The sequence below is a fragment of the Scyliorhinus torazame genome, chromosome 23 (genome assembly GCF_047496885.1).
Source record: "Scyliorhinus torazame isolate Kashiwa2021f chromosome 23, sScyTor2.1, whole genome shotgun sequence".
NCBI lineage: Eukaryota > Metazoa > Chordata > Chondrichthyes > Carcharhiniformes > Scyliorhinidae > Scyliorhinus > Scyliorhinus torazame.
In genome coordinates, this window is record NC_092729.1 from 44547928 (window position 1) to 44564550 (window position 16623).

Sequence of the window (16623 nt, forward strand, 5' to 3'; positions counted from 1 at the left end):
AAATTCTTCCTCATCTCTGTATGAAAGGGTCGTCCCTTTAGTCTGAGATTGTGTCCTCTGGTTCTCGATTTTCCTGCAAGTGGAAACACTCCAAGTCCACTCTATCGAGGCCTTGCAGTACATGTGAGTTTCAATAAGATTCCCCCTCATCCTTCTGAACACCAATGAGTACAGACCCAGAGTCCTCAACCTTTCCTCATACGACAAACCTTTCATTCCAGGGATCTTTCTTGTGCACCTCCTCTGGACCCTTTCCAAGGCCAGCACATTCTTCCTCAGATACGTGGCCGAAAACTGCTCACAATAGGCTAAATGGGGGTCTGACCAGAACCTTATACAGCCTCAGAAGTACATCTCTGGTCTTGCATTCTAGCCCTCTTGACATGAATTCTAACATCGCATTTTCCTTCTAACTGCCGTTTAAAGAACAAAGAACAAAGAAATGTACAGCACAGGAACAGGCCCTTCGGCCCTCCAAGCCCGTGCCGACCATTCTGCCCGACTAAACTACAATCTTCTACACATCCTGGGTCCGTATCCCTCTATTCCCATCCTATTCATGTGTTTGTCAAGATGCCCCTTAAATGTTACTATCGTCTCTGCTTCCACCACCTCCTCTGGTAGCGAGTTCCAGGCACCCACTACCCTCTGCGTAAAAAACTTGCCTCGTACATCTACTCTAAACCTTGCCCCTCTCACTTTAAACCTATGCCCCCTAGTAATTGACCCCTCTACCCTGGGGTAAAACCTCTGACTATCCACCCTGTCTATGGCCCTCATAATTTTGTAGACCTCTATCAGGTCTCCCCTCAACCTCCTTCGTTCCAGTGAGTTAACCTGCCCATTAACACATTAACACATTAACCTGTCCTTTTACAGATCTTTGTATCATCGGCAAACGTAGAACAGTTCCTTCTTCCAGGCGGTTTGTTCTTTCACCTTTGTTTGTTCCCACCTTGTTATCGAGAATCTCCTTTGCTCATTCTGAACCCCCTCACCTCGCGGTTTTATTAAATCTGATATTACCAGAAGACATAGGCCCGTCGAGACTGCTCCGCCATTTAATCATGGCTGATAATTTTCTCATCCCCATTCTCCTGCCTTCTCCCCATAACCCCTGACCCCCTTATTAATCTGTTCTTCTGTCGGACCATTCCGCACGCTACCACGCATCTAATGTCCGGTTTTGTTGGATCGTCACTTGTGCAGGCAATTGGACCTTGTTTCGCTGGGATAGGATCGGTGACAAGCAGGAACAGACCAGAGCGAAGACAGCCAGGCCCGTGTGAGAATTTATCTATGTCTGAAACACACTCAGTGAATTGGCCTCCACATCCTTCTGCGGTAAAGATTTCCACAGATTGACCACCCTCTGGCTGAAGAAATGTCTCCTCATCTCTGTTTTAAAGGATCACCCCTTTAGTCTGACATTGTGCCTCTGCTTCTATCGTTTCCTACAAGTGGAAACATCCTCTCCAAGTCAACTCGCTCCAGGCGTCGCATTATCCTGTAAGTTGCAATAAGATTCCCCCTCGTCCTTCTGAACTCCAACGAGTACAGACCCAGAGTCCTCAACCGTTCCTCATATGACAAGCTCTTCATAACCAGGTATCATTCTTGTGAAACTTCTCTGGATGCTATCCAAGGCCAGCACATCCTTGCTCAGATACGGGACGCAAAACTGCTCACCATATTCCAAATGGGGTCTGACGAGAGCTACGTACAGCCTGAGAAATACATCCCTGGTCTTGACCTCCAGCCCACTCGACATGAATTAGCCTTCTTAACTGCCGACTGAACCTACACATTAACCTTAATAGAATCGTGAACAAGGACTTTGATGGGTCGTCACTTGTGCAGGCAATTGGACCTTGTTTCGCTGGGATAGGATCGGTGACAAGCAGTAACAGACCAGAGCGAAGACAGCCAGGGCCGTGTGAGGATTCACCACTGGCGGCTCCGTGTAATTTTGAAATTATGCTGACCTGGCATTATGGATTCTCAAATTGGTCATTAAACGAAACGGGCCAGTCTCGTATCCGGTGCGAGTGTAAGGGAAGGACGTGAATATACATTTGGACCATCTGTGGAGCTCAATGGAACAGATACCGAGGACTATCCACGGATCCAGTGCCTGGTGTTGTCTCTCCCTCAGGAGCGATTGCCGGTGGCACCCAGCAATGCGACCGCACTTTGGGACTCTGCAATATGGGATTTGGACCACTTTGACCAGGAGTCGGACCTTGAGGATTCTGCCCACAGACATCGCCGCAGGTTCAGGAGTGATCGCTGAAATAAAGGCTGACGAATCACCCAGAAACGACGCTTCCGGGTCCATTTCACCCCTTCGGGCCTGGAGCACTTGTCAAAGGTAGCAATGAATTTCGCGCCTTCTGTCGAAATTGACGACGTGTTGGACGTGGTTGTTATCCTACAAGAGTCCCATAACTCTGTGACGTCTGGGTCCCTGTGGCGTTAACTGGATCACAGCGACCCAGCTGTTAGGGGGGGGGAGATCTAATAACAGTTTCCTGGGACATCTGGAATATAAATAACCCGGCCAATGTGGGCTGGGCGCGGGAGACCCTTTGGGGAATGGGAGGGATGTATAGTAACCAAAATAAAACTGAACGTTTCTCCAGCCAAATAGGCTTCCGAGTGGTCGCTTGCCTGAGATTGCACAGATACTATCGATGGGAATGGCCTCACAGACGAAAGCAGCACCAGGCGAGGAATTCAGTAGTTGCAGGAGATTACTTGAAGGGGAAGAGATGGGAATTCCTGTGGCCACCATTGAGTCTCCAACATGGCACGTTGATTTACGATTCCATAGCAATGCTCAAAGGCACTGATTGTCAGACACCTCGGTCTCATTTGTATGCACTGCCATCAACTGAAAAATATATCATGAGGAACACATATTTTGTAACACTTAGGCGCTGACAATTCAGGTTCTTCAGCCCTTTCCTGGTAGCTTGACTCATGTTCACCGTTCCGCAGTTAGTAACATCCTGTGTTGTAAGATGTGTTACTGAACCAACAAACTGTGTACTTCCCTTATCTCCAGCCCAGTCGCAAAGACAAGGAAGAAGGTGAAGATCTATTTTGGCCTTTCTAAACATTGATACGAATCTCCTTGGGAAAAGCAAAATGTTTACTTTGTCAGTTCTGCTTTGGATCCGTGAATATGGCTTCCTAGATTATTCCTGAATTAGCTGCATTGAGGAAAAGAGGTTCAACATGTAAATAACAAAGTGCTGAAACTGAGGAAATGGAGGTGCAGTGTGTAGCCAGCAATATGAACACTTTACATATTGAGACTCGAATTTATATGATTTGCATTTTTGAAATCGAAGGAATTTGCAAAAAAAGGAAAAGCCTTAATGGAATGAGTTGTTTGCATTGGATTTGGATTTGTTTATTGTCACGTGCACCGAGGTACAGTCAAAACTATTTTCCTAAGAGCAGCTCAACAGATCATTAAGTACATGAAAAGAAAAGGAAATAAAGGAAAATACATAGTAGGACAACACAAGGTACACAATGGAACTACATAACACCGGCATCGGGTGAAGCATACAGGGTGTGGTGTTAATGAGGTCAGTCCATAAGAGGGTCATTTCGGAGTCTGGTAACGGCGAGTTAGAAGCTGATTTCGAGTCTGTTCGTGCGTGTTCTCAGACTTCTGTATCTCCTGTCCGATGGAAGAAGTTGGAAAAGTGAGTAAGTCAGGTGGGAGGGATCGTTGATTCTACTGCCCTCTTTCCCCACGCATCGGGAGGTGTACATGGTGTCACTGGATGGGAGGCAGGTTAGTGTGATGGACTGGGCGGTGTTCACGCTTCTCTGACGTTTCTTGCGGTCCTGGGCCGAGCAGTTGCCATACCAGGCTGTGATGCAGCCCGATAGGATGCTTTCTATGGTGCATCTGTAAATGTTGGTAAGAGTTATGTGGACACGCCAAATGTCCTTAGTTTCCTGAGGAAGTATAGGCGCAGTTGTGCTTTCTTGGTGGTAGCATCGACGTGGCAATACTAGGACAGGTTTTTGGTGATGTGTCCCCCTAGGAATTTGAATATTTGAGTTTGGTTATCTGAAAGTGGAAAACGGGAGGACGATGTGTCCCGCTTCTGAAACCTCAACATACTTTATAAGGGACGGGCTGAATGGATTAAATTGGGAATGTAGATCCAGAGAATAGAAACGTAACATTCCAACAGAATAGAAGGAGGCCATTTATCCCATCCAGTCTGCACCGACCCTCTGAAACTGCGCCCTACCCAAACCCAAACCTATTCCCCCGTCCTCTACCTGTTATCTGCCCTGCACGCCCCTGAACACTAAGGGGTAATTCTACACTAGCCAATCCACCCAACCTGCACATTTTTCGACAATAAGGCACAATTTAGCTTGGCCATAGCACCAACCCTGCAAATCTTTGGACTGTGGGAGGAAACCGGAGCACCCGGAGGAAACCCACGCAGTCACGGGGAGAACGTGCAGAGTCCACACAAACAGTGACCCGAGGCTGAAATTGAATCCGGGTGCCTGACAGTGTGAGGCAGCCATGCTAACCACTGTGCCACATGCCACCCCTGAAATGAAAATAGAAACAAAATATCTCAAGGATACATTTACAGTCCAGAAATGTGCAGACCGGGTCCTGCTAAATTGCCCCTTATTGTCCGAAGGTTAGATAGGGTAATGGGGGCAGGGAGTAGGGATTGGGACTGAGGAGGTTGAATTCCAGAGATTGAATTGCAGATGAACCGAATGGCCTTCTGCAGCGCAGGGATTCTATGATTCTGCCGAACTCACTGCAAACTAGAAATGATGATAACAGAAAGTTTGGAGACGGAGTTAACATTGACGTCTGGAGACGATGAATTATATTCAGCTCAGATGAGGTCAAGCGTGAAAGACGATTAATAAAAACAGTGAGGATAAACTGTACTGTTCGATAGTACCTGTGACAGCATTCATTACCAAATGGAAATGGACAATGTTGAGCAAGAGGGACTGATATAGGAGGCAGGCGTTGCCACAGCATGTTGGGGCACGGTGTGGATCTAAATCCGTAGCTGGTGATTTGAGAGGATGGGACCTATGGGAAGTGTACGAACACAGACATGTCCAATTTGACACCAGGAGATAAAATTACTCAGTTGCTTCGAATGAACGAACACGTATTTTGGAAGAGAACAGGCAGGTGGGAGGGGGCGAAGAGGGATGGACGGAGCAAGTAAGGTGGTAATGATCAGGGAGGCTAAGTGAGACAAATACCAAACAGAACATTAATTCTCCTAACTCATATATACTTTATGGCATGGTGGCACAGTGGTCTGCTTGGGTTTCCTCCGGGTGCTCGGGTTTCCTTCTACAGTCGGAAGATGTGAAGGTTTGGTGGATTGGCTATGCTAACTTGCCCCTTAACTTGCAGGTTAGGAAGGGTTATGGGGGTTGCCTGGGAATTATAGGGCGGTGGACTGGGCCTGGGAGGGTATTTGTAACGGTCGGTGTTAGTCGAGCTGGGCCGAAGTGCCTCCTCCTGCGCTGTCGGGATTCTATGGTTCTATATTAGGAGTTGTTTATATCTTCCATTCTCCGGATATGATTGAATTCAGCGAGAAATACAGTAATTTTGTAGTCTGTCTACAGATGCTTCCTGAACTGCAAAGTGTCTCTGCATCACCTACTTCTCTATTTTGTTTCCCGTCGTTACCGAGCAACTTGCTGTCCAAAATATTGGATCCCTCCAATTATTGTTCTCTGGGGAAGTTGTTCGCTCTGCATTTGAGGAGGTCAAAGGGCAATAAAAGTCACAAGCTGACTTTTTACCCAAATAGTTATACAGGGAGACAGAGGATATGGAAAAATAGGTCTTTGAGCCAATCTATCACGAAGCAAAGGTATTGGTTAGATGATTTTATTTGTGTGAATGGGCAATGGTTTCCGCGAGAGTTCCATTTGGCACGTAAGCGGGGCTACTGCTGTTTGCTGTTCATTTAGCAATTTTGTCTTTACTGTTGGGGGCATGATTAGGAAGCTCTAATCTTAAGTCCGCCAACATCCCTCATCACAATTTGCAAGAGCCGGTGCAGATTCGATGGGCCAATGGCCTCCTTCTGCATTGTAAATTCTATGATAATCTATGATAATTTCAGACTGCTCCTTATTCTGAGTCTGTGATTCTTGATTGTAGATTCAACAGCCATGGCAGGATGTGGGGAGTGTGGGGAAGGGATTATAAAATCTGTCCTGCCCTGTAATAGTTTTATAAGTTCCAATTACCTCTTTGCTTCGAAACAGTAGAGGTAACAGGCTCAGTTACCTCAATCGCTCCTCACTGGCGAGTTCCGCCATCCCTGGAATTAACTTGGTGTATGCTTTAAGGCACATCTGAAGTTCCTTAGGAACGGAGACAAACACTGTGCACAATACTCCCGATGCAGACTCAACACGTCTGTATCGCATTGCAGTAAGGCATCTTCATTCCTGTCCTCAAATCCTCGTAAATTAAAGGGCAAAATGGCATTTTCGTTGCCAATTGCGGACTGCACACACCAATGCCCCGTTGCCCTTCAGAAGGTGATGCTGTTCGTGAACCGGTACAGTCACTGGGGGCAGGTGTTAGGTCCTTATTTGAAGGAAATGGATGTTGCCTGGCACTTGCTCTGCCTTTCTGTTCATTTCCTACCCAACTGCATACTTGCACACTTATTCATGTCATATCCCACCTGTCAGGAGCAAATAATGCGTGTCCTTGATATGTATGTCCCTGTCAGGCAGGGAGGAAATGGTCGAGTGAGTGATCCATGGTTTACAAAAGAGGTTGAATGTCTTGTCAAGAGGAAGAAGGACGTAAGGATGAGAAAACAAGGTTCAGTGAGTTCACTCGAGGGATACAAGATAGCTAGGAAGGAGCTCAAGAAAGGGCTTACGGGAGCTAGGAGGGGGCATGAGAAGTACTTGCCGCAGGACCAAGGTGATGTTAGGGCCGGTCACGGACAAAAGTGGGAACGTGTGCATGGAGTCTGAAGATACAGGAGAGGCTCTAAATGAATACTTTTCTTCAGTGTTCACAAAGGAGAGGGGCCATGTTGTTGAGGAGGATATTGCGATACAGGCAGCCAGGCTGGAGGACGTAGGTATTCGAAAGGAAGATGTGTCCGAACTTTTGAGAAGCCTGAGGATAGATAAGACCCCTGGGCCTGATGGGATATACCCTTGGATTCTTTGGAAGGCGAGGGATGAGATTGCAGAGCCTTTGGCTTTGATCGTTATGTCCTCACTGTCAGAAATAGTGAATTCCTCACTACAGGAATAGTGCCATGAGACTGGAGAGAGGCGACTGCTGTCTCCTCGTTCAAGAAAGGGAATAGGTATAACCCTGGGAATTATAGGCCGGTTAGTCTCACTTCGGTCATAGGTAAATTATTGGAAAGGGTCCTGTGAGATAGCGTTCAAGATCATTTGGAAAGATACAGCGTAATTCGGGATAGTCAGCATGGATTTGTGAGGGGTACGTCTTGCCTCACAAGTTTGATTGTATTCTTTGAGAAGGAAACTGTGTACATAGGTGAAGGTAGAGCAGTTGACGTCGATGCATGGATTTTTGTAAGGCGTTTGATAAGGTGCCCCATGGTCGGCTCATGCAGAAAGTAAGGAGGCATGGCATAGAGGGAAATTTGGCCGATTGGATCAGTAACTGGCTGTCACATAGAAGACAGAGGGTGGTAGTAGACGGTACATTTTCATCCTGGAGCCCAGTCACCAGCTGTGTACCACAGGGATCAATGCTGGGTATTCTGCGATTTATGATTTTTATCAATGAATTGGATGATGGAGTTGAAGGTTGGGTTAGTAAATTTGCTGATGACACCAAGATTAGTGGAGTAGTGGATAATGTCGAGGGCTGTTGTAGGCTGCAAAGAGACATTGCTCGGATGCAGAGATGTGCTGAAAAGCGGCAGATCGAGTTTAACCCTGATAAATATGAGATGATTTATTTTGGTAGGATAAATTTGAATGCGGATTACAGGGTTCACACAGGTTTCTGTAGAATGTAGACGAGCAGAGAGATCTCGCAAGTCATGTCCATAGATCTCTGAAAGTTGCCACCCAAGTGGATAGACCCGTGAAGAAAGCCAATAGTGTGTTAGCATTTATTAACGGGGGGGATTGAGTTTTACAGCAGCGAGGTTATCCTGCACCTGTGCAAGACGTTGGTTAGACCACATTTGGAGTATTATGTGCAGTTCTGGTCACCTCATTATAGGAAGGATGTGGTAGCAGTGGAAAGGGTGCAAAGGAGATTTACCAGGATGCTGCCGGGATTGGAGGGTAGGTCTTATGAGGAAAGGTTGAAGGTGCGAGGGTTTTTCTCATGGGAGAGAACATAGAACATAGAACATAGAACAATACAGCGCAGTACAGGCCCTTCGGCCCACGATGTTGCACCGAAACAAAAGCCATCCAACCTACACTATGCCATTATCATCCATATGTTTATCCAATAAACTTTTAAATGCCCTCAATGTTGGCGAGTTCACCACTGTAGCAGGTAGGGCATTCCACGGCCTCACTACTCTTTGCGTAAAGAAGGAGGATGAGAGGTGACTTAATTGAGATGTATGAGGCGATGAGAGGGATACATAGAGTGGACGTTCTGCGACTTTGTCCTCGGTGGATTATAGCTGTTACAAGGGGGCATAACTTTCAGGTTCATGGTGGAAGATATAGGAGGGATTTCAGAGGTATCTTCTTTACTCAGAGTGTGGTTGGGGCTTGGAACGCATTCCCAGATATGGTAGTGGAGTCGGACACTTCAGGAGCTTTCAAGCGGTTATTGGATAGGCCTTAGGAGTGCACTAGAATGATTGGGAGTAGGTTGATTTGATCTTAGTTTCAGACTAGTTCGGCACAACATCGTGGGCCGAAAACCCTGTACTGGGCTGTACAGTTCTATGTTCTATATTGAAAAACAATCCTAGCTATCGTGTTTATATCAGTAGCTAGCTTGCACATATATTTCATCTTCTCTCACCTTTTGCTTTTTTAGTTGTCCTCTGCTCGCTTTTAAAGGCTGACAATCCTCTGGCTTCTCACTAATCCTCGCCACTTTCTGTGCTTTTTCTTTCGCTTTTATTATGTCCCTGAATGCCTCGTCTGCCACTAGTGCCTCGCCCTCCCCTGAGAAGGTTTACTTCTCCTTGGAATGAATTTCTGTCGAGCCTCAACTCTGGCCAATTCCTCTCTCATGTCTTTGTCGTTACCCTTATTTCATTGGGAAAGCGTTAGATTTGATTGCAGCTTCTCCCTCTCAAACTCTAGTGAAAATATGTGGTCACTTCTCCCTCAGGGTACCTTCGCCTTAAGTTCCCTAATCAAGTTTGCCTCATTACACATCACCAAATCCAGAATTGGCTCTGTCACAAGTTGCTCCAAAAAAGCATGTTCTCGACATTCCACAAATTCCTTTTCTTGGGACCCATTACCAACATGATTTTCAAAATACACTCGCATATTGAAGTACCCCGTGATTCATATCATATTGCCTTTTCGATCTCCTGATTTACTTTCTGTCCCACAATCTGATCACTGCTAGGGGAACTGTACATAACTCCCATCAGGACATTTTTACCTTTGTAATTCCTCAATCCCGCAGAGTTTCTATGCATTCTTATCCTACATCGCTTCTTGCTGTCGATTTATCTTCATTCCTTACGAACAATTCAACCATTTGCCCATCCACCTGTCCTTTCGATAGGATCCATATCCTTTAGATCCCAGCCTTGATCCCCTTGCAACCCCGTCTCTGTGATGCCCACAGCATCGTACCGGCCAATGTCAATGCGCGTGACAAGCTCATTTTCCTTGTTCCGTATGCTGCACGCATTTACGCACAACGCCCTCAATCCTGCATTGACCACCTCCCTTCTCACACTTGTCACCTTTTTTTGCTCTTCCTGAGGTTAGCTTTCTGCCATTTTCTATAATCTCTGGTCTATTACGTGTTCGGGAAACTTAACTAAACTCTCCTGAGCCTCGGTTCATTTAACTAGTTGAAAGTCCGCATAATTAACCTGCCCTTCTACCCCCTCATATAACTTTGCTTTTCCAATTCTCCATGAAATTGAACCCCCCTTCCCCCACTATTAAGTTTAAACCCTATCTACAGCCCTAGTTATACGGTTCGCCAGGACTCTGGTCCCAGCATGATACAGATGAAGACCGTCCCAACAGAACAGGTCCTCTCTTCTCCAGTACTGTTGCCAATGTCCCATGAATTCAAATCCATTTCTTCCACACCAGCCTCTGAACGGCTTTCAGATTCCATGACAAGAAATTAGCACACACAAGTAATTCCTTACTGGTTATCTATGTCCAATCGTGACTATCAATTAAGGGTACATCATGCACATTATATGAGCACAATTAACAGATAAGATGCATGCATAATTAAACAATAAAATCACAACAAAGGCACTCAGAGCATCTTGAATTTTTTGATATCCAATATCAGGGATGTAGCTATCAATCCTAATCAATCCTGCTGCTTCATGGCTCTTCTTGAGGAATGGTTGGTATCCAACACCCCTTCCTATCCTTATCAGCAGGAGAGGATACAGAGGAGATGTACCAGGATGTTGCATGGTCTGGAGCGTGCCAGCTGTGAGGAGAGGTAGGGTCAACTCGGGTTGTTTTCACTGGAACGACAGAGGTTGAGGGGCAACCTGATAGAAATCTACAAAATTGCAAGTGGCATGGACAGAGTGGATAGTCATGTGCTTTTTCTTTGGGTGGAAAAGTCAAGAACGAGGCAGCAGACGTTTAAGGTGTGAATAGGAAAGTTTAGAGTAGATGTGTGATCAAGGTTTTTTTCAGAGTGTGGTGAGTGCCTGGAACGCGGTGCCCGAGGAGGTGGTGAACGTTTAATAGGCATCTTGAAAAATAAACAAAAAGGATGGGGCTAAATGGCAAGGTACCTCTGAATTGCAGCAGGTTTTAGTTTAGATAGGCATCGTGATCGGCGTAGCATTGGAGGATCAAATGCACTGTTCCGGGGCATCAGGAACATATTTGAGAAAACAACATGTTCTGTCTGGCAAATTAATCTGTTGGACTAGGGTCAAGGCAACTCCAGGGATGAGAAACAGGACAGAAATGGGTTCTCAGATTGTCTGTTTTTCGGAAAAAAGAGAGGGTGAGATCAAAGCGTTATTGATCTCGCCTTCCTCTCGTGCGTTCCATTTATGGATGAAGCAATTGGCTGAAATAATTAGGACTATTCGTCGACCGACAGAATTGGCTTCCACTGCTGAGTGAATTTTCAATTCTAGTTTCAATTCCGAAATACTGAACTGGCTGGGAATATTATAGAAATCACAGAGTTCCTACAGTGCAGAAGGAAGTGCACCAGAATGATTGGCTCATCATGTCTGCACGACCCTCCGACATAGCACCCTCCCGAGGACCACACCATTTATCCGTAACACCACATAACATTTTGAACACCAAGGTGTAATTTAGCAATGCCAATCCACCTAATCGCCGCATCTTTAGACATGAAAGAAGAAGTTATCACGGCCAACTCACTTAACATGCAAATCTATGGACACTGAGCGACAAATTTAACATGGCCAGTCCAGCAACCGTGCAGATCTTTTTGCCATCCGCATTGGCCAATCAACCTACGCCCCACATCTTTGGAAGTGGGTGGAACCCGGAGCATCAGAATAAAACCCACGCAGACACGGGGAGACCGTGCAAACTTGACCCAAACAGTCCATGTTTGGAATGGAACCTGAGTACGCAGCACTGTGCGGGATGTGTTATCTAAACGTGTTACAATCCGAAATCGTCTTATTTCGCTCGTAATCATATACGGAGCTGTTGCTCGTTCATGAGCAAGTAGCAAACGGAAGAATATCTGTCCCATGGTACAATGAGCGCTAATTGAAATGAAATTAAAATGACTTATTGTCACAAGTAGGCTTCAAATGAAGTTACTGTGAAAAGACCGAGTCGCCACATACCGGCTCCTGTTCGGGGAGGCTGGTACGGGAATTGAACCATGCTGCTGGCATACCTTGGTCTGCTTTCGAAGCCATTGATTTAGACCTGTGCTAAACAGCCCCTTAGAGGCAGATCTCATCAGGGATGGGACGAGTAAATATTATTCAGAGAAACATTTTAAGGGAGTGTCAGATACACCCACCCAGAAGCTTGCTGTACAATATGTTCATGCACCAAATTGGTGTTCGATTAGTCGTGTTTCCTTGTGTTTTACCTGACGACCACTCCGAACATCTACGCGTCTGTGGCGAATTCAAGTGGTCAATGAACTGTTCAACAGAGTAATCCCTCAATACTGAGTGCTATGCTACTGTCGCCAATAGAGATAAGGAAAATAAGGAGAATGCATTATCTTGGGGACCTCACCAGAGGCTCCGTCGATATGAACGATGATTGGATGAAGGATATTCGGTCAGCCAAGGCTTGCCACATGTTGCAGTAACACGTTCCATAGCATGAGAGAGGGGAGGGAGGTGGACTGGGGGTCATTGTGGACTTTCTCCGTTTCTCTCGGTTAGAACCTCCACACACCTCTTTCAATGGACCCTGACCCACCCTGTTGTGAGGCAAGGAGAGAGAATAGCAACACAGTTGCCACCGGGCCCTATCTATCCTCGCAACCTGTTTCACTCGCGTTATGTCTCATCCACCTTTTCCTGCTCAACTTGAAAATCTGTGGATCACGAGGTGCACAACTTTCAAACCATTATGCCACCCGTTCTCCAGACAGAAATCTTACTTTTAAAACGTTATTTCTGAATGGCATCGCCCTTGCCAGAATGCCATGTCCCTCTCCGTTCCGTTCCACCCCGCCTCACCCCAACACCCTCTGCCTCCATCACTCACTTCACCACACACGTTCACACTACACTCTGCTTCCTCTCTACACCCTCTGCCTCCCCATACTTCAACTCATTCCAACACCCTCTGTCTCTCCTCAGCACACCCACCTTACTCAAAGCCCTCTTTCTCACACGACCTGACTCCAATACCCTCTGCCTCCCCTCAGCACATCCACCATACTCCAACGCACTCTTTCTCACCCTACCTTACTCCAACGCTCTCTTTCGCACCCCACCTTACTCCAACACCCTTTGCCGTCCAACTCACCCCGCGTCACCCATTTACCCTCCGCTTCACCATCACACCCTAGCTCATTGCAATTCGCTGTGACTCCCCCACCTCACCCATACACGTTCTGCTTCCCCGTCACGCCTCCCCACCTCAATCCAAGACCCCGCCTCCGACACATATCCCTCACTACAGCACCCTTTGCCTCTCCCCACACCACACGCCACCACACCTGATTCCAGTACCCTGGACCTCCCCCACAGGACGCCTCACTCCAATAACCTCTGCCCTCCCTCACCGCACCTCCCTAGCCAGCATTCTATATTGTCTCTCTATCCATAAATGTATATTGTCTCTCGATCCATAACTTTATACTGTCTCGCTATCCATAACTTCATATTGTCTCTCTATCCATAACTCTATATTGTCTCTCTATCCATAGCATTATATTGTGTCTCTCTATCCATAACTTTATATTGCCTCTCTATCCATAACTTCATATTGTCTCTCTGTCCAGAACATTATATTGTCTCTCTATCCTTCACTTCATATTGTCTCTCTATCCATAACTTTATATTGTCTCTCTATCCATAACTTTATATTGTTTCTCTATCCATGACTCTATATTGTCTCTCTATCCATAACATTAAATTGAGTATCTCTATCCATAACTTTATATTGTTTCTCTATCCATACCTTCATATTGTCTCTCCGTCGAGAACTTTGTATTGTCTCTCTATTCATAACTTCATATTATCTCTCTATCCATTACTTTACATTGTCTCACTATCCATAACATTATATTGTTTCTCTATCCATAACTCTACAGAACATAGAACATAGAAAAATACAGTACAGAACAGGCCCTTATGCCGACTATGTTGCGCCGAACTTTTGTCCTAGATTAAGAACAAATTAATCTACACCCCATCACTCTACCGTAATCCATGTACCTACCCAATAGCCGCTTGAAGGTCCCTAATGTTTCCGACTCAACTACTTCCACAGGCAGTGCATTCCATGCCGCCACTACTCTCTGGGTAAAGAACCTACCTCTGACATCCCCCCTCTATCTTCCACCATTCACCTTAAATTTATGTCCCTTGTAATGGTTTGTTCTACCCGGGGGAGAAGTCTCTGACAGTCTACTCTATCTATTCCCCTGATCAGCTCATAAACTTCTATCAAGTCGCCCCTCATCCTCTTCCGTTCTAATGAGAAAAGGCCGAGCACCCTCAACCTTTTCTCGTAAGACCTACTCTCCATTCCAGGCAACATCATGGCAAATCTCATTTACACCGTTTCCAAAGATTCCACATCCTTTCTAAAATGAGGCGAACAGAACTGCACACAGTACTCCAAATGTGGCCTTACCAAGGATTTGTACAGCTGCATCATCACCTCGCGGCTCTTAAATTCAATCACTCTGCTAATGAACGCCAGCCCACCATAGGCCTTCTTCACAGCTCTATCTACTTGAGTGGAAACTTTCAAAGATCTATGAACATAGATCCCAAGACCTCTCTGCGCCTCCACATTCCCAAGAACCCTACCGTTAACCCTGTATTCCGCATTCTATATTGTCTCTCTATCCATAACTCTGTATTATATATCCATTCATCACACCCATGTTGCCTATCTGTTGATAACTGTATATTTTATTCTCCGGTATCAGAGACTTGTTCGAATTGGAATATGTTCAGGAACGTTTTATTCAATTTCATTATTTTTCCCGTAATTGTGTAACTCTGCTTTTTACAGTTGAAGTCGGTGAGCTGGTTGGGGATGTCGAAGCAGGTGAGTAACACGAGCATAAAAGGAATTGATTTTCAATCATGTGGATCTGGTTTACACAGAATGTCTGATGCGGACTTTACTCTGCACCTTTGTTCTCTTATGTTTCTACTTCTCCCAACCAATCACCTTTAATTTTTGGAATGACAATCACGGCTTCTCAAAAGTTTGTCAATTGTATTCGGCACAATTCCCACCAGTCACCGTGTGGGGGCTGTGAGGTTTAACATTACAGCAGTTACACTGGCACACTCTGTTCTCTGAATCTTCAAAGAACCATTCCGCATGTGAGTACAATTGATTTTAAAATGCACGTTTATTTCGGCGCACTAGATTTATTGGAACATTAAACACCGAACCTGCTAAATATCGACTTCTATGTTATTTCATTGAGGAATCGCATCTCGCTACTGTGATTGTGGAAGTCGGTTAATGCGATCTGCAGACATTAGTTTCTGCACATACATTGTTTTAAATGCGTTTTGTTTTTATTCCAGATCGTTTACGGAAACCAGTCGTGACTGTGGATCCAGCTTTTCGGAAGTTTATTACCGGAGAGAAAATAACTTTGAGTTGCCGGTGCGACTGTCCTGCCACACGGATCGAATATTTTCACAATGGGCAAGATGTTGATCATAAGGACTTTAAGAAAATACAATGCAAGACATATTTAGATCATTCCTTCTCTGTAGACAGGGCAGGAAAGTATATTTGCCGATGTCAGACTTGGAAGAAGAACGGATGGATACATTCAGATGAGAGCGATCCCGTTCAGATACACATTGGAGGTATGATACCAAACCTGAGTCCGCCTGTGTCATTACATCAACTGCCGATTGCTCTGAAAGTATCAGATCGGTTTCCCCCAAAGCGAATATCAATGGGATTCACTTTGGCCTTTGGACATTGGTCTGCCAAGCTAGCCACTTCAAATATTTTTGTTATATTTTTCCAGGCTAATGTCGGTCTCTTGTCGGCCAACAAGGAAGTAAACGTTCAGATTCCTCATCAAATGCTCGTTTTTAAAATTGAATAATCAGTATTATTTCTCGGGGGAACAATACTCCATCTGCCTAATTGTTCTGCATTGCATTACAAGCAGCGAGAAGCAGTGTCAGCAGATTGCCAGGATCTGTCCCGTTCAGCACTCTCGGCGAACTGCTGAGGTGCGCACCTCCTGCTGGCAATGAAATTCGCAGCGGAGTGTTTGAAGTAATGTGTCCCGTTGAACGCAGAATCGGCTCCTACGGATTAAATTGAAGAATGGGTTTCCTCCGGGTGCTCCGGTTTCCTCCCACAGTCCAAAGATGTGCAGGTTAGGTGCATTGGCCATGCTAAATTGCCCTTAGTGTCCACAAAGGTGAGGTGGGGTTCCTGGGTTCAGTGGACAAGGCGGAGTTGTGAGGTTAGGTAGTGTGCTCTTTACAAGGGGCGGTGCAGACTCTCTGGACCGAATGGCGTCCTTCAGCACTGTAAAATCTATGATTCTCTGAGACCATAAAAACCTTGACAACACGTTTTTAGATCGTTGCCAAATGTATAAGTTTACACCAGTTATACCTCTGCTGGAAAGGTTTTCCACATTTCCCTGTCTGAAAAATTTAACTTAAACTATGTTGTGGTGAATTAGAGGCACGGTTGAAAACAAAACGAACTTTAAAATTGCTGGAGTGGATACAA

The 16623-nt window shown here is 45.6% G+C and overlaps 1 protein-coding gene and 1 long non-coding RNA gene across 2 annotated transcripts in view; both read left to right on the forward strand.

The window, feature by feature from the left end:
• The window catches only part of LOC140399748 (uncharacterized), a 1084547-nt gene that overhangs the window by 348761 nt on the left and 719163 nt on the right, over positions 1-16623 (forward strand). The window lies entirely within an intron of this gene.
• LOC140399532 (uncharacterized) overlaps positions 1-16623 on the forward strand; it is an 80481-nt gene that overhangs the window by 46992 nt on the left and 16866 nt on the right. Inside the window, exons 2-3 of the mRNA XM_072489071.1 lie at positions 14911-14946; positions 15441-15731. Coding sequence (XP_072345172.1) covers positions 14911-14946; positions 15441-15731 — 327 coding nt within the window. The remainder of the gene's footprint in view (positions 1-14910; positions 14947-15440; positions 15732-16623) is intronic.